Source organism: Tiliqua scincoides, chromosome 1, assembly GCF_035046505.1.
Source record: "Tiliqua scincoides isolate rTilSci1 chromosome 1, rTilSci1.hap2, whole genome shotgun sequence".
NCBI classification, from domain to species: Eukaryota; Metazoa; Chordata; class Lepidosauria; order Squamata; family Scincidae; genus Tiliqua; species Tiliqua scincoides.
In genome coordinates this window covers 203621691-203646615 of record NC_089821.1, presented here as the reverse complement: position 1 = coordinate 203646615, position 24925 = coordinate 203621691, and the positions used below count along the sequence as shown (strand labels likewise).

At 41.9% G+C, this 24925-nt stretch overlaps 1 protein-coding gene across 3 annotated transcripts in view; it reads left to right on the top strand.

Moving 5' to 3' along the window:
* Nucleotides 1-24225, top strand: part of ECHDC1 (ethylmalonyl-CoA decarboxylase 1) — a 30593-nt gene extending 6368 nt beyond the window's left edge. Inside the window, exons 2-7 of one of the 3 annotated variants that reach the window (XM_066614366.1) lie at nt 5691-5787; nt 6525-6743; nt 8163-8305; nt 12875-12927; nt 17177-17257; nt 22960-24225. In XM_066614366.1, coding sequence (XP_066470463.1) covers nt 6527-6743; nt 8163-8305; nt 12875-12927; nt 17177-17257; nt 22960-23365 — 900 coding nt within the window. In that variant the 5' untranslated portion in view covers nt 5691-5787; nt 6525-6526 and the 3' untranslated portion in view covers nt 23366-24225. Of the gene's footprint in view, nt 1-5635; nt 5788-6524; nt 6744-8162; nt 8306-12874; nt 12928-17176; nt 17258-22959 lie in introns of all 3 variants that reach the window. The other 2 variants (XM_066614358.1, XM_066614350.1) reach the window with 2 other exon arrangements.
* Nucleotides 24226-24925: the final 700 nt, after the last annotated feature.

The following is a 24925-nucleotide window of genomic DNA, read 5'->3' as shown; positions in this document are numbered from 1 at the left end:
GGTGAAGTATGTCTTATGTGGAGGAAAAATTGAAGGATAAAAATTACCCTTGCCCATTCTAGTTTTATTTGTCTAAAAGCAAAAGGCTTTGCTTCTAGTTATTACTGCAGAGAATTGAGAGCCAGGGAATTTGCTTGCTTCTAATGTCTCCTCTGTTAATAACAATAAAAAATAGATAATTTCCTAGTACTTAAGTACTTTAGGAGCATGAATCCTGCGGTGATGTGATTTGTTCTTTGCAGGAATTAATTCATGAAACCTCATGGCATAGCTGTGAATCAGAAAGACATTGCAGCCAATATATAAATGATTCTAATAGTCATCTTGTAGTTTGAGGTCACATCAGCTCTGGGACCAGCTGTGTACTTATGCAATGAGCTGGGGCTTCATATCCTTTGAAGATACGTCTGATAGAGTCGTCTGATGGACGTCTCACTTTTGTTTTCAAGGGTTGATGACCCTACTCAGGAGACATACACGGGGAATAAATTATGTTATCAAACTTGCCAATGCAATACTAGTTAGTAGCAATAACTGTAGATTGCAAAATATTGCTCTTGTACAGCAACATAACAAGTAGACAAAACATTTTTTCTCCCCATCATTCACCCAGTTTTTAAATAGAGGTTGGATCATCAAGTTAGGAAAACTGGTGAATAGCCATCTTTTAGAATATGAAACTCGGTATTTTTTTCCCATCACCTCTAAACATTCTGGGTTTTAGTATCTGTGAAATGAGTCCTTGCCCTCGATGCAACTGGACTACACCATAGTGGATTGTGACTGGGACTAGATTAGGGTAGTTATCTGTTTTTCTTTTCTTTTTTGTCCCGTCTGTGCAACCTGGCATGCATAAATTAGCTGGTATTAAAGGCCTTGGAGCAGGGCCAGTAAAAATGAGGCAGCCCTAGTCTTACTGCAGTGGGTGTAGTTGTAAATGGTATGGTGGGATGGAGGGTAAACCAGAAGCAATGCCTTGCAGTGACAGCTCACATCCCTCTGCTGTCCACTCTCTGTATTGATTAAACTGGGAAAAAAGGTAAGTTGCTGCCATCATCCAAGGTTAGGTAGTCCAGACAGAAGGACTACATCTTGGGGAAACCTCCCCAAATTGAGAGCCCCAAAACATGGAGCGTTCCCCTCTTTAGGAGTAAATGGTAGTGGAATGTGATCTCCTGAAAGGCCTAGTTCTCTTGAGTGAACTAGGTAGGAAAGACTAAAAATCTAAGAAGTACGTTATATTCTAAGGAATCAAAATAATGGAGAAGAAAAAGGAAGGGATAAATATACTACAAGGCACAGATCAAACAGGCAAGAAAAAGAGGTGGCAAAATAGGGAAAGAAGTTAAAGGCAAGCAGAAAATAACATAAGCCTTAATGCAGCTGAGTACTTTTCTCTGTTCTAGTTGCTCATGAGGTTTTGGGCATCTGGTCCCTACAGTCCCATAATGAATGGATGCACCTTTCACCAAAGAGGTAGCTGTTTCCAGGAATGGGTCAGGGCAATATACCTAACAATCCTTATGAGGGATATTAAAAAAAAACACAACTAGAGTTAATGATGTCATGGGCCCATCTGTTTGGCGAGTTAAAAACCATGTGGGCATCCTTATGGGCCATTGGCCTGGTCAGGTGGACTTGGATGCCCAAATACCTGTTGCATGCCAGTCTCATCAGGTGGGCTGAGTAGGGTCTCTTGTCTTAGATAGACCTGGGTGTGAAGACAGACAATCCACAAAATAACCTGCCGGCTCTGCCTTTTGCAGTGTGACTGATTTCAAAGTCTCAGGAAGGCATCCCCAGACTATGGCTGCTGTAGCAGGATGTCTCAGGAGTCTTTCTAGGATTCAAAGCATAACAGAAGCTTCTGAGGAACTAGAGGGATCTTGAATAGGTGGAAAAATAGGCAAAACAATTAGGAAAAAATTGGAATTTTCACCACATGAAGTTTCATCTTCAACTATGGAAAGTCATTGGGTACTCATATGAAAGCCACAGTGGCTGTAGCAGAAAGGCAGTGCAAATAGCCATATTGGTTCATTAAGAAAAATCTAAAAGTAACAGTAGGGTAATAGCTTGTAAGGAAATCTGAAGAATCACAAAGGAAGTAAGCAAATTTCCTAGTTTGTAAAACTTTCCCTCAGGCAACATGTTACATAAAACTAAAAGGGGAGGCCGGGAGAAAAGAACTTTGCTGTGCATGGTGAGGAAAAAATAGTCTGCAGATTGTGATATTTAAAATGGTATAAGGAAGGTACTACCTGGACTTGATTTGTCTGTGATGTGTTTTGGTGCAAAAAAGCCCTTGAGTTGTGCTAAGTATTTTCAATGACAGAGAAAAATGTACTTCCCAATGTATAAATGCCAGAATTTTTTTTTTTTTGGAGGGGGGGTGTCTGTCTCTCACACTGTTTAAAACACATGTATATATTGTGAAACAAAAAGCAAAAGTAAAGAAAAGCTCTTATACTGGCCAAACTGGAGATTAGTTTTAGCAGGTGTACATGGGTATAAAGTCAAGCCAGATTGTATTGTTGCCTAGTATTAGGCACAGACCTAGGAGATTTCCCCTTAACCTGCTAAGTTGCCTTACAATCTTTGTCTCAACCCCACCCTTTTCCTACCATAATCTCAGTAAATCGGGTAAAGTTGTTGGGAAGTTGTTCACAGAGTTTTTGGGAAGGTCAAACAACACAGAAATTGTAAAGAACATTGGGCATTAAAAGTTTTGTATAAATAAGGCAGGGAGATGCAGGATGGGTGTGGGGAGCAGAGAAAGCTGGTGGCTGGCTGAGGACTAGCACTTTATCTTTACCTGCATAGGGCAAGATTTTTCAAGAGTCGATTTAGTCATAGCTCAGGTACTTCAGACTTGCTTGGTTGGTTTAGTATGAAATAAAACTAAACTGTGGAGGAGCCTTTCTCCTGAAAATGATAATTGGGTATTATATTACCTAACCTGTAAAATAAAATGTCAGACATTCCATAAATTACTAGGGCTTCATTCAGAATCAAAGATTAATACCCTTAAAAAAATAAAATAAAAATGAGATGCTATAAAACTGGTTTGTAAGAACATGAGTTTCAATGCTGTACTTGTTCATAGGGATTGCCTCTTTCAGATTAAGCTATTAGAAATACTGTACCCTTTCCATTCACACTTGACCCAAATCATGGTGTAGAATGACCAACATAATAGAAATGGGTGAAGTGTAGTTTTCTGATAATATCTTGTCTTGTGTGAATCGCTCATCATGACTCATGATCTGCAGCTGGCTGTAACATCCAATTTGTTGCCTGCCTTTTCACTTACTGAGGTAAAATTATTACCATAGTAATACGGTTTAAACGCCTGCTAATGCACAGAACTGTATTAGAGCGAGACTTGAAGGAAGGAAATCCTTTATAGTACTTTTGTAATTCACATTTTAAGATTAAAACTCTTGAGAAATATAAAAAGTAATGAGAGAACTTGATAGTGTCTGTAACCTTTTTTGTGTTTTGGGGTTAAAGAACTATTCTTCCTTATGTGGCATAATCTTACTTAAAGGAGTTGAGGAAAGAAGTAGAAGTAGAAAGAAGTAGAAAGGGACGCCCTTCCAACACATTCACAAAATAAATTGAGCATTGTATATAAAGTTTCTGACTGGGTGTTTTAGTCTGTCTATATATATATATAGACAGGGAGCCCCCAGTCTCCAATGAACCTCTAGCCCTCCGGAGATTTGTTGGAGCCCGCACTGGCCCAATGCAACTGCTCTCAGCGTGAGGGTAACTGTTTGACTTCTTGCATGAGCTGTGGGATGAGGGCTTCCTCCATTGCTTACTGTTTCATGTCTGTGATGCAGTAGCAGCAGCAAAGGAAAGGCCAGCCTTGCTTTGTGCAAGGCCTTTTATAGGCCTTGAGCTATTTCAAGACCTTCATTCATTCATATAAGTTCATCTTGAATATATTCATTTATGTAAACATATGTAAATTTGTTCAAATTTTAAATGTAAATTCTTTTTCCCCCGGCCCCCGATACAGTGTCAAAGTGATGATGTGGCCCTCCTGCCAAAAACTTTGGACACCCCTGCTCTAGGTAAGGCTGAAAGATGCCTGTTAGTGGTCAGAATGGTCAACACCAGGGGTGCCCAAACCCCGGCCCTGGGGCCACTTGCGGCCCTCAAGGCCTCTCAATGCGGCCCTCAGGGAGCCCCCAGTCTCCAATGAGCCTATGGCCATCCAGAGATTTGTTGGATCCCACACTGGCCCAATTGACTACAGTGGGGCTTACTTCTGAGTAGAAATGCATGGGACTGGACTCTTAAAAGCTCAGCATCCCACCTGCGAAAGAAGCAGGGACGGCTGGCAACAGGAGGGCTGAGTAGAGAGCAGGGGAGAGGGAGGCAATGGAGAACCTCTGCCTTAGTTTCCTTCCAGCCCCGAGTGTCAGGCTGCAGCGTAATTGTGTAATTCTATGGAATTTAGCACAACGCGTTTTTTCTTAATCACACCGGGTCACGGAACGGAGCTCATGCGTATAAATAGGCTCCACCAGTATTTGTCTCCTCAGGAAGACTATCTGAAAATGGCCCAAGAATTAGGAAAGCAGGACTTCAAAGGTTCACATAGGGAAAGTGTTGTTTCACAACCTAAAGAGCTGCTGCCAGTAAGAGTATACAATACTGGACTAGATGGATCTATGACACTTAGGAAGATCTAATAATATATGGTGAGATAGTGAGTCAGTGTAGACCAGGGGTGTCCAAAGTTTTTGGCAGGAGGGCCACATCATCTCTGACACTGTGTTGGGGGCCGGGGGGGGGAAAATTAATTTACATTTAAAATTTGAATAAATTTACATAAGTTTACATAAATGAATATACAATAGAACCTCTAAAGTTGACCACCTCTCTATAATGGCCACCTCCTTAAGTTGACCTAATTTTCTAGAGCCTTGGGTTTTTCTAGATATAATTTTCTATAGCCTTTTTTCCCGTATGTTGACCCCCCCTTATGTTGACCAATTCCTCCAGTCCCTTGGGTGGTCAATTTAAAGAGGTTCTACTGTATTAAAGATGAACTTATATGAATGAATGAAGGTCTTGCAATAGCTCAAGGCCTATAAAAGGCCTTGCACAAAGCAAGGCTGGCCTTTCCTTTGCTGCTGCTACTGCATCACAGACATGAAACAGCAAGCAGTGGAGGGAGCCCTTATCCCACAGGTCATGCGAGAGGTCAAATAGTCGCCCTCACGCTGAGAGCAGTTGCGTTGGGCCATACTTTCCTGGGCTCCAACAAATGTGCCTGCCTACTCAGAAGTAAGTCCCATTCTAGTCAATGGGGCTTACTCCCAGGAAAGTGTGGACTGGATTGTAGCCTAAATCTCATGCTTTGGCTTGCTGGGAAGACTTTCTTGCTGGGCTGTTTTGTTTCTGTAGACTGGAGCACGGAGAGCCTCCCCCATCTCAGTCTGAAGGGGGGGAGTTGGGAAACACTCCCCGGGTTTTTTAAAGCAATCCCCTCTGTTGCTACCGCACCCGCTCCAGTGAGTGAGGTGAGTGAGTGAGTGAGAGATCGAGCACATGCGTGCTCCACCGTGCTGCACATGTTCTGGCTACAGTTCTCCCCCCCCCATCTTTTCTGGCTCAGGGGCTCCAGGAGTCTTACTGTTCCTTCACAAGGGGAACTTCTTCCATGGCTCCAGGGCTATTTCCCTGCCTGTGCAAGTCGGAGCCTATTTGCAGTGTTTGGGGCTGCCTTGAAACAGAGCGAGACACTAGCACAGGACAAAGGAGGCAAAGGTATGTGCGACTTTCAGTTCTCCCCACCCGATTGAGACAAATCTGCAGATAAAAATTCTGTGGATAAATAGGTTGCACCTGTATGTGGTTGGGAGAGGGCAGCAAGAGTATGGTGGATAACCCTACCCCCAACACAGTGGCCCCATGACACTACCTCGAATACAGTGTTTGCCTGCAGTGACAAGTACTTTCAGTTACCAGCACCCAGTGTGGAGAATGTCTCTGTGAGTCTAGTGTTCGTCATAGTAAATGCTGTACTTGCGCTTGGCAAGATGTGACGCTTAGGGCGCAATCCTAACCCCTTATGTCAGTGCTTTCCAGCACTGACTTAAGGGCAATGCAGCTCTGATGTAAGGGAACAAACATTTCCTTACTTTGAGGAGGCCTCTATGAGTGACACCCAACTGCAGGATGCAGCATACGCCCCATTGGCACCGCTATGCCAGTGCTGGAAAGCACTGACATAAGGGGTTAGGATTGCACCCTTAGAAGCACAGGGGCTGGCCAGTTTGCTTTTGCTGCCCCTCCCCTGACTAAGGTTGACCTTGGTCCTTTTCGCCAAAATCCAGGCTTGATCCAGCTGTTAAAAGCCAGAGAACAATCCCAGATCAAATCCAACCCTTAATGTGTATATTTTTCTATGGTTCTTTTGTGACCCAGAAGCAGACAGCTGGCGTTCTTGGGGGTAGACAAGTCCTGAGATAGGCTTTTGACTTTTCCTGTGTTTTCCTTTCCAGAAATGGCAGTTTTATTGTGGAAGAGCTTTCATCGAATTACTAATGGCAGGTTGTTGCAGCAGAGAACTATGTCTCTCTATAACCATGTCCATGGTTTTGAGGAGGAGCGAATAAAGAAAAAGCTTCAGCAATTCACTGGTGGATCTATCAACCTTTCTAAAGAAGATGGCATTGGGATACTTACATTGAACAATCCAAAATTTATGAATGCATTCACAGGTATTAGCAATGTTATTGCATGAACTTCCTCTATGTATGTGCAATGACAAAAATGAAAAATTACACTTTTAACACTTAACCATTAGCAATGAGATCATCTAGTTCTTTAATTACAGAGGTGTTAAATGGGTTTTGCTCTTCACAGGGACTCTGTAATAACACAGGAGCCTTTAGACCTTTTAAAAATCCATCTGTCAAAACAGTTCACTGAGCTCAATGTATGTCCCAGTTATTTTCTCTTTAGAAAAGAGTCTGTGCATCTCAAGGCATAACTTGTACATTTACATAAAACACTAAATTAATAATAAGCTAGGCTGCCCCTAAAGGCACTGGGTAAGAATTTTCAATATCTAAATATAACTAGATTGATAAAAAGAGCATATATTCAGCTAGACTACCCCAATAATGATCCAGTAGATGCCTCTACATGCCTGCCAAAATAAAAGTGTCTTCAGTTGCTTCTGGAAGATGCTTTGACTTTTTGTGTTCCAGAGTATGGATTATATTGCCTACTGTGAACACTGTCACCGGCATTGAAGAGGTTAATCATGGCTGCTCTAGAGGCAAATAACCTAATCATAGGTCAAAATTAACACCTTGAATTATGCCACCTAATAGGTTGTGGGCAATCAGTAGAGACTGACGCATTCTCCCAGTGACCCAAAATTGGCAGCATTTCATTCTGCATCACCTCAGTGTTGGAAGCATAGTTAAATGATTCACATCAGGATGAAATCATATCCACACTCAGACATACCAGCCTGCACTGGAATAGTCTTGCACAAGGTTACCAAGATTTATAGTGCACCGAAATCTGAGTGGAAAGGGTTGTCTTTGTTAGATAGCACTGTTGAAAGGTTGTTCTAATAAAACAAAGTAGAAAACAATTACTATAGCTGCTAATATAATATACTTTTGTGCTGTGCTCCGGCATAGTTGGGGGGCAGCTGATACAGCAGCCTTGTTGAAGCTAAGCAGGTCTTGATCTGGTCACTTCCTGAATGGTGCATGCCATCAAATTTCATGATGGAAGAAAGATGGAATATGAAGGTAATACTTATATATCAAGTATGTCCAGGGATTAGAAAGACCTATTTTGAAACTGAGATGTCTTCTGTTTTGCACACTTTACTCTTAATCCTTTACATTGAACTCACAGAGCTATTGACTTGCTTAATTACCACACTTTTCTGTACCATCCATTTCCCACTTATTTACTTATCAGGGAGGCTAGAAGGAATACAGTCAACCTTATTGGGAACTACATCCCACCCATGATATTTTAAATAGGATTTCTCTTTCATAATCTTCATAGTTGGCTACCAATGCTGTCTTTTCTTTTATACCAATAGTATATTTTATTGTAAAGCTGCACACACAAAAATACCATCCCCCAGCAGTTCTTTCTATTAATCGCAGGTACAATGATGATAGAACTACAAGAAAGAGTTGCTGAATTGGAAAACTGGAGAGATGGAAAAGGACTTATTGTCCATGGTGCAGAAAATACGTTTTGCTCTGGATCTGATTTGAATGCTGTCAGGATGCTCTCCAGCCCACAGGCAAGTGATGGTAGAAATTGATTTTCCATCAGAAAGATGCACTTTTGAATGTCATTTGTGAGCAGGCCACCAGCATTCCAGGGATGAATGACAAATTATGAGCTAGTGGAAGTGCTATATTCTGATTTATTATCCAGAATCCCAAGTTGCATATTCTTTCTGCTTATTCCATTTCTTTTGAAATCTTCTGTCTTTGAGACTGTTCAGAAGAGGAAGACACTTTGTAGACAGGAAGATGAGTATTTTGGTTTTTCATACCATTGCAAAAGACTGTCCTCCTTCATATGCTGTTCAGTTACTGGAAGAAAAATCAAACTGAGGCTTCTGTTAAAAGAAAGCTATTTCTTTAAGGCACTCATGGGAGAATGCCATGCACTGGAATGGATTTCTGCATAGGATCAGGTAAAAATTTCCAGTATCTGGCTGGTTGTTGTACCAAAGTCCTTGGCCCTGGTAGTTTGTGCAAAAAGTGTTTGTCAATATCATATCACTCAGGAGATTTTTGGGTATATAGTGTCCTGCATGCCTTTCTGAGCACCTTTGGTGCTGATTAAACTTCCCTGGACAATTTGACAATGGCTTTCCAGCCAGCCTAGGAAGAGTGCTCTCATTTTCCTGAGCTTAGTCAGTTTGGACTGAGTTTGCTGGTTTTGTTCCTTCTTGTAAAACAATTTTGATCTCATAGCTGGCTTTCATATGTTTCTGTCTCTGTTTTGTAAGTCTAATTTACCATACTGCTAGGCTTGAGTGGCATCTGGCCTGGATGCCTTTAAAAGGGGATTGGACAAATTTTTGGAGGAAAAGTTCATCACAGGTTACAAGCCGTGGTAGATATGTGCAACCTCCTAATTTTAGAAGTGGGCTACTTCAGAATGCCAGATATAAGGGAGGGCACCAGAATGCAGGTGTCTTGTTGTCTTGTGTACTCCCTGAGGCATCTGGTGGGCTGCTGTGAGATACAAGAAGCTGGACTAGATGGGCTTTTGGCCTGATCCAGCAGGGCTCTTCTTCTGTTATGTCACCAACTTGTGCAAATTACTGACACCTCAAAATACATTCTGTGGATTTCCTGGCGCAGCCCATACATGGCATTTTCCTTACAGTATGGAAAGACAGAAATGCACATGTTTGACAATGTGACTAGGACAAAGCCTTCAGCAATATTTTTTACAGACGTTTTTTAGAAAAATTATTCAGTATTTTTGATATTGTTGTACAGAATGATGTATCAAACTTCCAAGATAATTCAGATAAGTATTTTAAAAATTAGGGGCATGATTCACAACACATGATTATACTTAATCTTATTATGACAACAGGATAGTTGTATGTATGTACTTAAATATCTCCTTTTAATCTGGAAGAACAATTTCTTATATTTTACAGTGATGGGTTCCCCCCCTCCCTGCCTCGTCATAGTATCCGAATCTTAGGAAAATAATTTTTCTTTTATTCCATATTTTAGAACAATAGACATTATACAGTATTGTATATAATTTAAAAAAAAACCTAAAACAACTTCCACTGTATAATCAGTAAAACTACCAGGAAACTGAGGAGGTTGAGTTATAAGTAATTAGGCACACTGTTGGGCTCTGATCCAAAGTCCTTGAAGATGGGGATTGCATCTTGCCATTTAATCTTCTGCTGTGAAAGGAGTACCATTATTTAATTTTATTTTGACCTCTGTCTGATGTTTGTCATAGCACATATTAGTGCAAATATAGCATACTGAAAGATAAGGAATGCAATCTTATTACGGAACAATCATGTTGTCATGTGGGTCCAGTGGTGAATGGACAATATGACAATGTCAGTGATGGATCACAAGAGAATACAACATGTAAGGAAGAGACCTACCAATGAAAAGCAATTTCTAAATATGCAAGAAGGTTATTTTATGGATGCATAATTTTGAATAATGCATGCTGCATATTGTAAATATGATATTCAGCATACTGAAACCTCAGCAAACTGTTTTGAGCTAACTCCAAATAATCCCCAATTGAGTATTTGCTAAACAAAAAGAGAGAGTATCATTGCAGTAGGGTGGAAACAGGCATGAATATGATACTCATCTGATGAACCTGCTAGCTGGTGTGGCCTATTCTGGATCTATTCTTAATGTAAAAGTTATTTTTAACAATGTGCTAAGACAGAAGTAGGAACTGGCAAAGAAAGCATAATAAAATGCTGGTCAGAATTGAAGACTTTTTAGAGTATAAAACAGCTGGTCATAGACTGTTTTGTTCATTCGGGTAATTTGGTAATAGTACAATTGGAAGTTCAAGGTCTGTGACACTGTCATGTTTGCATACTTTCCTAGATGGCTATCAAGTCTAGAAAATTTTTTTGAAAAAATGTAGCTAACTGCAGATTAATTCTCTTCCCATCCAGCTTCATGGATATCTCCTTCTGTTTAAAATGAATCTTAGGAGACCAGTGCAGTTCAAGGAACGCCCCATCTAGCAGGTCCCATTTTGAACAGATAGTGCTAACTGTTGGTTTTGCATGTTGATTATTTTGAAGGGAGAAAATTGGAGGGCTAAACCAATGCAATGCCTAGTAGTCAACGATGGCCCCCCCATTACTTTCTTCAGTCTTCTTACTGGTCAAGTCCGGGATTACAGGGGAATTGTTTGTCGTCTTAAAATTGGGAAGTCCAAATCTTGGGCCCTCTGTCTGGTTACCAAAAAGCCCTAAATTTCAGGGGTTCCTCTTGAACCCAAACAGAACTTAAGTGATCAGGTAGACTTGACAACCTGTACCCTCCTGATTTAACTGGGCTGTGATAGGTAAATCAGGAGAAAATATAAGGTGCTTATTAAAAGACTGGAGGAACAAAGTAATATGGAGGATGCAAAAGATCTGAGCAAGACACATTTTTAAAAAATGAACTATCAAACAGGATTGGCAAAAGAGGGTTGTTGGCAAACGTTGCAAGGTGATGAAAAATACAAGTGGTGAATGAAACAAATGTTCTCATGTGATTAACTAAATTCTGTCCCTATTCTGGTTACTGACGCTGTCCCTGGAGTCTGGTTTTTTCATTCAGTGTTGCAAGCCAAGCAGCACCAAGCACAGTACTCTTTCGCCAAGCAGCAGCTACTTGCAGCGGCAGACCAGGCAGCACATCTAAGGTCTCGATCCTATCCAACACAGGAGCAGTGGCACTGAACAGCTACCACTAGATCCTGTGCTGGATCCAAGCAGGCTGGAGGTCTCTTTGGAGTAAGGGGACATTTGTTCCATACCCCAAACAATGCCCCAGCCTGCTCAATGGGGCTTCTTGAGTCAGCGCCAGCTATTTTACGGGTACAGACTTGGCCCCATGGTGGGCTTCTGAGCCTGACGTGGGGGATAGAATTCAGTGGAGGAAGCCTCTGCCAGTCCCACCTCCTTCCCGGGCCTTTCCGACCCACCCCGTCCCACCCTTTCCCTGCCCAGGAATGCCTCCCCCATGCCCTCCCACCACCCTCCCTGCCCTCTGCCGGCACTTGGGGCTCCTGCTGTGGCATCAACAGGGCAGCACAGGCCTCCCCAGGTGGTGCAAATGTGCCTTGTGGCATGTTTGCGACACCCAGCACCAGCACTGCAGTCCCAGCACTGACACTGGGCTGTAAGTATCCAGTGAGTGATCTTACAAAAAATGGGTCTATCCATTTGGATGGTCTATAACAAACTGGGCATCCCTACCTACCCTATGACTTCCTCAGGTGGGCTTAAATGCCCAGTCAACTATTGCATGTCAGTCCTAGCAACAGAGCTGACCAGGGTTTATTGAAAAGAAGCAATTCATAGCAAAATGATCTCCCTGCTCTACCATATGGCCTTTCTGCAATGATGCTGATTTCAAAGGGTCTCAGAAGCATTCCAGGACAAAGTCTGTCTCAGCAGCCTTTTGGGAGGGAGATGCTGATTTAGCCAGAAGCCTGGCTAAATAGTTAGATAGTTCCAAAAATAAGCAGAAAGAAAGGGGGGGGGGAACAACTTCCATCACTTTTGTGACCGAAGCATTTCACTACTGCCAATAAGAAGTGAACTGTCTTTGGTAAATCTTTAAAGTTGTTTTAGCTGAAGTGCACAGCCTTTCAGTTATGCCATCTTTGGTGTTTTAATTAATATTATCTTAATCCTGGTCCACGCTGTGCAGCATACATTTTTGGTTGCCAATTGGGAATTAGTACCAGCTGACAGTATTACTGTGTGGGAGCAGAGATGTCCTGAGTTCATTTATTTGGTGACATGTTAAAGCTTTTCACTAAGAATCGTTTTTCATTTCATTTTTTTTTCTTCCCATCAGTATGAACTAACTCACCTTGAAATTGAAACTACTATTTTGGCTTTTATTGAACACCTTTAAAAAAAAAATCAGTACTGAAAACTGCTGTGTCTTTGTCATTAATTTTTGAGAACCACATTTTTTTTGTTTTTGGAAGGTACCAGATATTCGAATATATGTTGCAAAATGTCACATTGGAAAAGCCTGTATTGTAGGGATCAGCAACTATGGGGTCAAATCCAAATGTACTTTAGGATATCCTAACCTATCTATCTTCTTTTTTCTAGGACGGGATGAACATGTGTATGTTCATGCAGAACATCTTAACCAGGCTCATGAGGTAACTTTTAGAATTTTTTTCTGTTTTAAAATACTCCAGAGCTCCTAAGTTCTAGCAGAATTGTTCAAAGGTGGCATTTAACTTTTGAATAAGATATTGGAAGCTTGCAAAAAAGAACACTTGGTTCATATCAACCTTTGAGTTCTAGATTCCACCCCTGCCAGCAGCAGCAGCAACAACATGGAAGGAAAAATCCCAACACCTGATATCTAAATTGAAGAAAGTGTTGAAGTCTTTTAGAAGTGTGTATATGCCCTTCTTTTCTGCCACCATAGCATGGAGGTCCATTATCTTTAAAAAATTGGCAAGCAGTATCTCTACAACCTACATAGGTACATGGAAGAGTCATGTGCAGGGGAGGAGACAGTTCAGTCCACCATCTGTTGTGTGTTTCTTCCCATAAATAATGCTTTTGCGATCATTATCTCTGTATTTGTTGGTAATCAGGAATGTATATTTCTCTTGCACCTTCATGCTGTGATTCTTTCTGGTTTTTGTTTTTCTGAGGGCTTTGGGACGTGAAGTGAGGTAAAATGTCTAATGTGAGTATTTGGGGATGAGTGAAATTTCTGTGCTTCTGTGACATCACATTCACCAATTTTTTTTTTTTTTTGGGGGGGGGGGAAGCTTTGTCTAAGAGGCTGTCAACATATTGCTTGCATTATGCCTGCATGGACAGAGGCATAGAAAGCGTAATAGCTGCCCAAGGTCACACAAGAATAATATGATGGAGCATGAAAGTGAAGGCAGAGTGAATTATGAAGGGAGAAGGTAAAAGGGAGGTGAGTTTTAATGCCAGTAACAAGCCACTATCTCCACATCTCCCTCTTCAACAGAGTCTCCCACATTCTCCACTATGTGCAAAATAGTAGAGATCTTTCTGTCTTCACAAGCTTGTGATGGGATGGACCAGCTCAGCCTGCGTAGCATTGCCAGGATAGGATTTGTGACTTTGATTGGAGTTCTTGCTCAGCAATTTAGTTTGCTGACGGTGTGATCCTGCGCATGTTTACTCAGAAGTTCAGTGGGGCTTACTCCCAGGAAAGAGTGTATAGGATTGCAACCTGAATGAATCTGGACCGGTCCTCATCTCTTAGCCAAATGTGCACCACAGGGAATTTGTGCAGAGAAAGTGGAGTTGCTTCCCTGAGTTGCGTGGAGGAGCAGCAAACTGGAGTTGTCGTAATTAATAGATTATAGATAGGGTATGAAAGTGCTGAAAAAGCAAATCTTTTTACTATTAATAAAATGCTTGGTGTGTAAACTGATACAATCCTGGTGAAGAATAGCATCCTTTATTGGCATATAAAACAAACAAATCTCCAACTATATACATTTGGCCAGCCAGATAGCACAGCCGTTTTCAACCACTGTGCTGTGGCACACTGGTGTGCCGCGAATGGTCTGCAGGTCTGCAGGAGTTTGGGGGAGGGTCATTTATTAGTAGGACCATTAGGGGATATGAGCCCCCCACCAACAGCATGGTGTGCCTTGTCAATTGTCAAAAAAATGGTGGTGTGCCTTGACAATTTTACTACCTTGTCAGTGTGCCCTGAGACGAAAAAGGTTGAAAATCACTGAGATAGCAAATCAGCTTCTCGATTGCACAGCTCAGTAAGCTGATATAGGAAAGTTGCCACAGTATCTGTTATCTCCACAGAAGAATTGGCTAGGAGGTAGCGTATTTTTGCCACATCTGTAAATCCTCCTCTTGTTCTCAGTATAGGATCCAGACATCTTTGACGGATCTCGATGTAGAAGGGACAATAAAGAACAGCATGGACAATTGTCTCAACACAACCCAGCCCACAAGGGCATCACCTTTCAGTATGAGCTACCGTATCTTTGGCTCCATAAGATGCACTTCCCCCCCAAAAAAGTGGGGGGAAAAGTGTGTGTGTCTTATGGAGCGAATACTGCAAAAAAAAAACAAACTCCGCCCCAGCCCTGGCCCTGCCCCCTGGCCGCTCGCTCTGCTCTGCTTCCCAGTCAGAGGCTACTCAGAAGTAAGTCTCAGAGTCACTGGGGCTCACTCCCAGGAAAGCGTGGGTGGGGTGGCAGTCTCACTGCACAAGCCCGCGTGTCTACTCAGAAGTAAGTCTCAGAGTCAGTGGGGCTCACTCCCAGGAAAGCGTGGGTGGGGTGGCAGTCTCACTGCCCAGTCCTGTGCATGCCTACTCTGAAGTAAGTCCCATTAGAGTCAGGGGGGCTTACTCCCAGGAAAGCCTCTCTCTCCCCCCCCAAGCCTGGAGCATCACAGCCTCTCTTTCCCCCCCACCCCAAGCCTGGAGCATCACAACTTCTCTGCAACACAAACACTTTCCCCCCTCTCTCACACACACAGGCTGCCCCTTTCTCTTACACACACAGATGCTCTGCCCCCCCCCCCCACACACACAGTCACTCACATAGCAGGGGAGGGGTGCTTTCAGTCACCTCATCCAGCATCTGAATGTAAGCCCCCCCCCATCACAAAGAAAAAACTGTCTCCTTGGTCAGAATGCCAGTGTTTGCTTATTGCACAAGCCCCAGGTAAGGCTCGGTTCTCACCATAAATCCAGAGGTTTGTTGTGTCTTGAGAATTCAAGTTGTGGTTGGACTTTCCACTTGTTCATTTGTATTGGAATCACGGAAGAACTGGTGAGGAGGTAGATGTGGTGTCAGCAGTGGCCCCTTTAAGGGTAAGGCCTGGGCATTCAGCAGAGTGTGCTGCACAGCTGCAGCCACTGGAAGGCAATAGGGCCCTCAGGGATATAAGGAGTACCAGAGGCAGAAAGGGTTTGTGGGTTTTGAAGGAGTGCAGGTTGGAGGTAGGAGAGGAGACTGACTGGGTTTATTGAATTTGGAATCTGACTGTGGATTGTGACTGGACTTGGATACCCTGATGGATTTGACTGACCTTTGGACTGTAATTTGGCATATTGGTTCTGGACTCTGATTTGGCAACTCTGATTGATGGGACTGATTTACTTGGCATCTGTGGACTGGAACTGGACTCACTTTTGCTTGCTGCACTGGTGAGTTGCACAAGGGGGACTGATCAGCCTTAAGCGGGCACAAGGCCCAGTGGATTGGGATTTGGTAGAACATCATTGTAGCAGAAAGATAATGTGATCCCCTATTTGTGTGCAACTGCTTTTGTGAGCTTCATAAATTCTGACTCTAGCAATGATGAGTTCTTGGGGTTTCCAGAAAACTAGAGTACTCAAACCTTTAAGTCTCTCCATTTGTTAATGAAAGTGATAATGGTTCTTAATGCCACTGTTGACTGCTGTTCACTTTACATGGTTCAAATGTTATTCTGTTATAGTTTATTAAATATTTTATTACACTATTTGGTTCAGAATATTTTTTTTCCTGTTTTCCTCCTCTAAAAACTAGGTGCGTCTTATGGTCAGGTGCGTCTTATGGAGCGAAAAATACGGTATTTTGTGAAATTTCCAAGAAAGGACAGCAGACAGGAGCTCATTAAATCTAGCAAGGGAGAAAGCTCTCCTTTTTTTGTTAAGTGTGCAGTGAGTAAAGATATGAGGCTACTTGAGCATACAATATAGGAATCTCCAGACTTAATGGGGAACATATTCTATTTGCCATCCTATAAAGATCCTGCCTTTCGATGTCAAGAAATCTTCATTTGATGCACTGATATGCCTCTTGATATGGAAGTGAACCTAAATATTCAAAAGACAGCCCGATCTAGTTAATTTTCTTTTCCAAATGGTTATAGCAAGGGGCCGATTGGATTCGAAGAACATCATATAGAGCAAGCTTTGAGGGTCATATTTGTAATATATGCACGGCCAGTATTTGATGGCCATCTGCCAGGCATAGTCCTGATGAATGAATGAATGAATTGCAAGTTGTTTCTGTGTGAGAGGTAGCAAATTTTTCTGTGGGCTTTGATTGTGTGAGAGGATATGAATGTATCATTCAATGAGGAGGATCATTCAACTGTATATTTAGAGGGCTCATTGGAAGCTAAACAAACACTGTAGGTGTCAACCCCTTTCAAGTTTGCAAACATTTCAGATTCTTTAGGTGCCAGCCTTGAATTTCTAGCTGTTATTTAGTTTCCAGCCCCATTGAGTCATATTCAGCAGTGTTCCTGCACCTCATAGTCTGCTGTTTACCTTCCCAAAGTAATAATTTTGCACAATATAACTTCTAATTAAATGACACATTTTTTTTGTCTGTATTGAATTCTTGTAAGTTTCAGTAAATGTTTTTCTTGGTTCTTCCTTTTGTGTAGATTACCTCTAATTACCATTGCACTGGTTCAAGGCAAAGCTCTGGGAGGAGGAGCAGAACTTACCACTGCATGTGATTTCAGGTAGGGCCAAAGGCATTGCTGATCAGATTTGGGCTCTATTCATTCAGACATTGTTTTCATCCTGGAATTGTATCAAGCTGAGGATGGCATAATGTAGTGGGTGACTGTTTCTCAACTGCTGGTCTCACTTTTCTTTTGTGCAATGATATTTTTATCCATTAAAAATAATTTATAGTTCAATTGTGGTGTTCAGTTTTTGTTAAAATTGGGTGTGGTTTTGGGCATCTGTTGGTAAGAAGTCAATTAACATACAGGTCCAACCTTGTTGTACATGGATTATTTATACATGGATTTGACTCAACATGAATGGCCACTGCAAATGAGAAGGAATGTGCTGATCCCTGGAGAAGGGGAAAAATGCATCCCTTTAAAATCACAGTTAAAAAAAAACTGCTTTTCTTCCTGTTGTAGAGAGAATGTCATGCAAGTGATTACAGGTATAACCTAATTATCCACATATTTTTCACCCGTGGAAAAATCCACAGATTTTTCCATCTCAATGCGATGAGAAGGGCTGAGAAGGGCTCGTTAAATTAAAGGAAAACAGTTGTTTAACAATAGCCTCATTAATGTGAGAGGGCAGCCAACTGACAATCCATCAATCATTCTCTCTCTAGGCAGCTTCAGCTTCACACCAAGGCAGTGACCCCTCCCTTCTCCCTGAGAAAGATGATCACTTTGCATTGGTAAAGGGGAGGGGTCGCTGGCTCTGAGTGAAGCCTTTCTAAGTGCCTGGAGGGAGATTGATTGATGCATTGTCTTCTATCTTACATCACAAAGGTAAGCAAGGCTGTTTTTTGCCATTGTTTTTTAAATGGATTTGCTTTAATGTAATTTTGCCATTCATGTGAGTTCTGGGAATGGAACCCTCGAGAATAATGTGACAACCTGTATCTTATAAATAAATATGAATACATGAACTGGGAAATCCTGCATGTAACTTAGTCTTGATATGTAATGTATCCCTCTCAATTGTTTTTCCAGCATGTTATAAAAATGCTGAATCATGAGAACTCTGATTCCCACAATAAGAACATTTTTGATATCATTCTGCTTTAGTTATAAAACTCTACTTTAAAAAAAAAAAAGCAATGTCTTTTTTTCCTTCTTTGAATGACTCATTTCATGGGCTGCTGGATGATACATAAATGTTTGTGGCATCAGCATGCTGGAAAGATGCTAGCTGTTTTGAATTCAGACAACAGTGAACGCAGCACTGGTCTTGTAAGCTACTCCATTTTCTGTACCCAAGGGGAGAAGATACCCAGCAGGGTGGAGGTAAAGAGAGATGAACTGCACACCTGATCATGGTGCTTGGGCCTCATTTATGTGCTGTAATGGATCTGCAGCATTGCAAGTATGAGTCTCCCTCTATGTCTGTAGCTACAGAGTTGATAAAAGCTATTTTCTCATTTATTCTGAACCTTTAGCTCCCCTGTCCTAATTGCTTGGATAGGTAACACACGTCTAAACAAAAGTAAAGTAAAATTCTTCTGCTAACTGAATATATAACTTTAGTGCCAGTACTTCTACCAATAACATAGAAACATAAATAGGGTTAGTATTGGACTGTAGCGTAAGCCCAATTGCTGCATTACTGGGCTGATACAGTTACCTTCTGCTCTTGATCCATCCCATGCTTCTTTAATAATGTGAGAACGGATAAACCGTGGCGGGAGGGACAGTCTCAAATAGTGAGAAGTTTGTTCATGCTCAAGACTGGATCTGGGACGGTTTTGAGATTCTTCTTCCCACATGATCTTACTTGCATGGTTTCTATGTTCTTAGGTTGGGTGGAACAAAATGAGGTAGAGCTATGAGGATTTATTTATTTATTTATACCTTCTTTTCTCCCAAATGGGCACCCAAAGAAACTTCACAAATAGTTCTGAGCTGTACCATTCCTATTCAAAGGGAGGGGGCCTGTAGAAATGCTTTGTATGAATTATTGTCATTATTTCTCCTTTTAAATCAAAAGTAGCATTTAGGAAACATGATAGGCTTTTGTTTGAAATGGAGTTGCCTTGATAGTTCCCCACCCTTTTTTTACAAAGCATTATAGTACATGGCTTAAATTTCACACACAGTATTTGCATATTCATGAGTTGTCCTTGAGAAATGCAAGGTGACACAACACTGTGAGCTTGGCACAGCATGTTTGCCGGAGCAAGTGACATCCCAGCAAGCACAGTACAGGCTCAGTGTCTCAGGGCTTATTCTGTGTGTTGTGTTGTGTGTGGTGGGCATTTTTAAGTTTCCCATTCATTGGTCAGTTGATCCGTAAGGAATTGGTGTGGCATTTTAAATATTTGCTAAAGATCTGTGTGTCACTATCAACGTTTGGAACGGCTTTGCTGAGAATCCATTTTTATAAGATCGTATGACTTTATTAGCATTTTAGAAATTTAATGTGTGTTTTTTTCAGACTGCAGGAGAGCCTAAGTTGCAAAATTGTATTCTTGCTTCAGTCGGGTAATTCAACTGCTGTTTAAATAGTCATGTGGGAGGAAGGGATTCTATTTTTCAAGCTACCTGTATTTTATGTTTAAGTTTGAGCAGGTCATTCCACCCTCCCTCAAACAATGCAGGCAACATTCTTATATAGACCAAACGGCTATATTTCTGCTATACATATCTAGCAGAAGCAGTGAGCAACTTGTACTGCAGTGCTTGAAGCTGTTTAACGTGAAAAACTGTTTTCACATGTTCTACATCTTTCTATCAATAGCTATAATCCAGTAAAACCTTTGTCTCTGGAAACCCATGCACCTAGGCATGATGTGTACAATTGAATAGCCCTGTCTTTTAAAAGAAAGTTGATGTATCATTTTAAGCTTTTCAAAAAGTTCACAAAGCAGCTTACATAGCAAAATAAATATGGGCAGGAAATTCATCTTTTATACTGAAGATTATTCCTCTGGGGGCTGGGGATAAGAATAGGCCCTCGGTTTGGCTGTACTTGTCGTAAGAGGTGACTAAACAGCCACCGGGTAGATGGGACTCGTCAGCCTGGGAAGGCAGCTCATCGGAGAGAAGGAAAACTCTGATCCCAAACCTCCACTGCCTTGTGGCTACATCCAGTTATGGAAAAGGCTTCAGGAGTCAACCTCGAGGCAAAATCTGGAGCCGGAGTCCCTGAGGCAGTTCATGGCTGAACACAGTCACGTTCTGGAAACTCCTGCGATGCCGATGGAACCAACCATATTGGCTTCTGCCTTTCCATTGGACCATTTCAGCGACGTGTAGAGAGGGGATTTGCTGCATGGGTAAAAGTCTCTCCTCCATATCTACTTTACCCAGGCTTCGCGCACTGGAGAGGACACTGTTCCAGAACCACTATTCAGAGTGCGATACCGTAGTCTTCCGAGACTGAAGGATGCCAACAATTCCTCTGCTCAGCCAAGTGTGTGTTTCTATGCAGAACACATGATACTGGCTTATGTCCCTGTTCCATGATACAAGCCTCAGTGGGACATGGAGATTGAATGACAGCATGAGTTTATATTTAACTATTAAAATATGCTTCCCCTCTCAAGTTCTATAGACTCCCTTCCCCTTTTCACTTCTGTCAGTTAAGAAAACTGCTTAGGGTTCCAACTACTGAGCATGTAGTCTATGTAAACACAGAGTAAGTTTCTTTCAGGCCCCAAGCTACTGTAGAACCTGCTCCCTAATGAAGCCCAATTTTACAGGCTTTTAGAAGGTAGGCATTTTACTCAAGGAAGCTTTACATGATGAGTTGGGTTATTTATCTGTCTACAATCTGTTCTCTATTGCTTTTTTATTACATTTGTAGTGTGTTTCATAAATTGGATTTTGTTAATGTTTTTGGTTGCATGATGCACTGGATTATTTTTTGTGAGGAAACATGGTGTATAAACCCATTGACGGCAACCAAGTTTTGGGGCTGAAAAATGCAAAGTCTGTTCCATTCCCCCACCCAGTCCTCATTGGGCTATGAAATTTTTGATATTCAAGTTATCTTGCCTTCTCTCCCACATTATGTCCAACTGTTTTACCTTTTTGTCTTGACAACACTCTCCTGCAAACGTGTCCTGCCCACGTCTCTCTTCTCTTGCCCATCTTCCATCCATCTCACAAGTCTGATGTACTGTTTGTGACAAGGATTCATCTCAAGCATAATACAAAATAAGATAAATTCAGCATTGGTGAAGATACGGAACTGAGAAGACCAGCAGCCACCCTCCAACCATTTACCTCTCAATACTGAGCTAAACAAACGCATCGGTAAAGCAGCTACCACGTTTTCCAGACTCACAAAGACAGTCGCTTCCAACAAGAAGCTGACAGAACATACCAAGATCCAGGTCTACAGAGCTTGCGTCCTGAGTACACTTCTGTACTGCAGCGAGTCATGGACTCTCCGCTCACAACAGGAGAGGAAACTGAACGCTTTCCACATGCGCTGCCTCCGGCGCATTCTCGGCATCACCTGGCAGGACAAAGTCCCTAACAACACAGTCCTGGAAAGTGCTGGAACCCCTAGCATGTATGCACTGCTGAAACAGAGACGCCTGCTTTGGCTCGGTCATGTCGTGAGAATGGATGATGGCCGGATCCCAAAGGATCTCCTCTATGGAGAGCTCGTGCAAGGAAAGCGCCCTACAGGTAGACCACAGCTACGATACAAGGACATCTGCAAGAGGGATCTGAAGGCCTTAGGAATGGACCTCAACAAGTGGGAAACCCTGGCCTCTGAGCGGCCCGCTTGGAGGCAGGCTGTGCAGCATGGCCTTTCCCAGTTTGAAGAGACACTTTGCCAGCAGTCTGAGGCAAAGAAGGAAGGCCCATAGCCAGGGAGACAGACCAGGGACAGACTGCACTTGCTCCCGGTGTGGAAGGGATTGTCACTCCCGGATTGGCCTTTTCAGCCACACTAGACGCTGTGCCAGAACCACCTTTCAGAGCGTGATACCATAGTCTTTCGAGACTGAAGGTTGCCAATACAATTAACCTATTCCAATAGACATGTCATTAACTTCTTAGAAATTGACTCACTTTCTTCTACAGTGCGACTTTAACTTCAGTGCTTTGTGTTTTTTTCCCCCATTTTCAGCACAATTAAGAGTGAAAAGAATTCAGGTCAGCCAGAAAGTGGTGATTGTCACCAGCAATTAACCATTTCCTTTCTCTTTGCTGGTGTTTAGGACAATATTTCCTTATCTTCTGGCTATGCATTAGTTGGTCATCTCTCCCATCTGTTGTTTTCCCTTTTCTCCCCTCCCTGAACTCTCCTTCTCTCACTTTGCAATCCTGTGCATGTTTATTTGGCAGTAGTTTTCATTGTGTTCAGTGGAGTTTCCTCCCTGTCTAAATACAACTGCTGGAGCAGTTGCAAAAGGAACATAACACCCCATCCCACCCTGCTGTAGTGTTTGTGAGAACAAGCTCTTTCCAGTTAGGAATTGGAATGTGAGTTAGAAACATGCACGCAAGTGTGAAAATTTGATTTTCATTCTAAATTAGGTAACTTTTTAAATGTTATCTGTGTATGTTACTTTGGATAAACTCTCTGAAAATTGCTCATGAAGCTTGGCTAGCCTGCCTCACATTAGGAAACGCTGAAATCTTACGGTCCTTTATTGTGCCTTGTATAGAAATGAAGCAGAATATTGAGGTGACACAAGTTTTCTTGCTATGTTTCAGTGTAAATTAACTGAATACTTGTTTCTCCCTGACAGGTTAATGACGCCGGAGAGTGAAATTAGATTTGTCCACAAGCAGATGGGCTTAGTACCAGGCTGGGGTGGAGCTGCCAGGCTCATACAAATCCTTGGCAGCAGCTCTGCCCTCAAGTTGCTGAGCGGTGCTGTGAAAGTGCAGCCAGACCATGCCCTTCATATTGGCCTGGCAGAAGTCACATTGTCCTCTTCCGATGAATCTGAATCTCTAGAAGAAACACGTGCATGGCTCAGGCAATATACCAATGGCCCAGCTGAAGTGATTCAGGCTGTGAAGAAAGTAATTATTGCAGGAAGAGAGCTACAATTAGAAGCTGCCTTGAGGACAGAGAAAGAGATTTTTGGAACTGTGTGGGGTGGTCCTGTGAACATGCAGGCTTTGACTCAGAGAACTAAACACAAATGAGTAACTCTCAGCCTATAAAATAAAGGGTTTTGTTCTTTTGCAAAAAGGAAAAAAAGCCGCTGCCAAACAGATTTGTAGGAAAATAATTTTATTAAAATGGGCATTAACATTATGAGCTATTTGATAAGGAACCCCTGTATGCTAATCACAGTTGAAAGAGATTAGAGAAATTAATTCTTGAAAAAACAAGATGTGCTGGGAATTGTAAAACAGAAGCCAAAATGATTCAGTTCTAGTAACTTACTATATACTGCAGATGAAATTTTTATGCATATGGAAGTTTGCAAATCACTGGAGATGCTTCATAGATCCTAGGAGTTGGACAGCCAAATTCCACTAAGAACAATGGGCCCTACTTGCAAGGATGTATGGGTACATTTCATATCCATTTTTAAGGTGAAAGAACCATTAAATGTATCTTGCTGAAGAATCTTTGCGAGCTGGACTAGGACAGGTACTATTACTGATGGCATATGTGGTACTTTTTCAACTTTTATACTCATGAAGAGGAGTTATCCTTTTGGCTGATATTCATATCACCTACTCTAAGTTCTTGGAGATTCATGAACCAGTGTGACAGTATCAAGGCAGAAGTCTTATGTGTGGGCAGCCTACACCAGGGATGTCAAACATAAGGCCTGGGGGCCGGATGTGGCCTGGGGAAGCTTTTTATTTGGCCCTCAGCTGCTGAGCAGTGCTGAGGTGTTACTTCTGAAAGTGCAGCCCACTTAAAAATTGGGATCTCCAATATCTTGAAATATGATCAAGATCTGTGTGTTTTTCTCTTCTGTCATTTGCAGCTAATGGGTTGCTAAGTGAGAAAAACTGCTTATTTTTGTTTATGACCTGTTTAATGACATCATTTCCTGCCTAATGACATCACTTCTGGCCCTCAGCAGGCATCATGAATGTTATTCGGCCCTCAATATGAAACGAGTTTGACACCCCTGGTCTACACAGTGTATAAAGAATGGGTCTCAGTATCTGCTTTTGACCAGTTTATATCCTGTTTTGTTATATGCTATATAGGAAGCACATCAAGAGTAAATACAGGGTATGGATAAAATGGGTGAGGTTGAAACTGACGATATCCTTACCATACAGTATGGCATCTGTCTGGCTGCTACAGTAAGGTGTGTTTGATGAATACTGGAAATCTTACCACTCATTAGATGTAATCATTAGATGTAATCCTCTATACAGGTTTATTTGGGAGCCAGTCTCAGCAGTTAGCCCTGCTTGCTCTCATCAGCCTGAGGGGGCAGCTTCCAGGTCATTCACAAATGTTCATAGGCATATATGCGGTTACATAAATACATCAGCAGATGTATTTTTGTGCTAAGCACCTCCATGACAGCTGTAACTAAGCTAATGGATACCTCATAATTTCAAAACAGTTAAAATATCCTGAAAATGGTTAGCTTTCCTTTGTAAAAAAAAAAAAAAGAAAGGAATTCACTTCATATCAGGTTGTAGAACAAACCTACCTGATACTTGCAAAACCTACTCAAAGGAGGTAATTTCCGGTATTAGTTTGGCAGCCAATATCTAGCCTTCTTG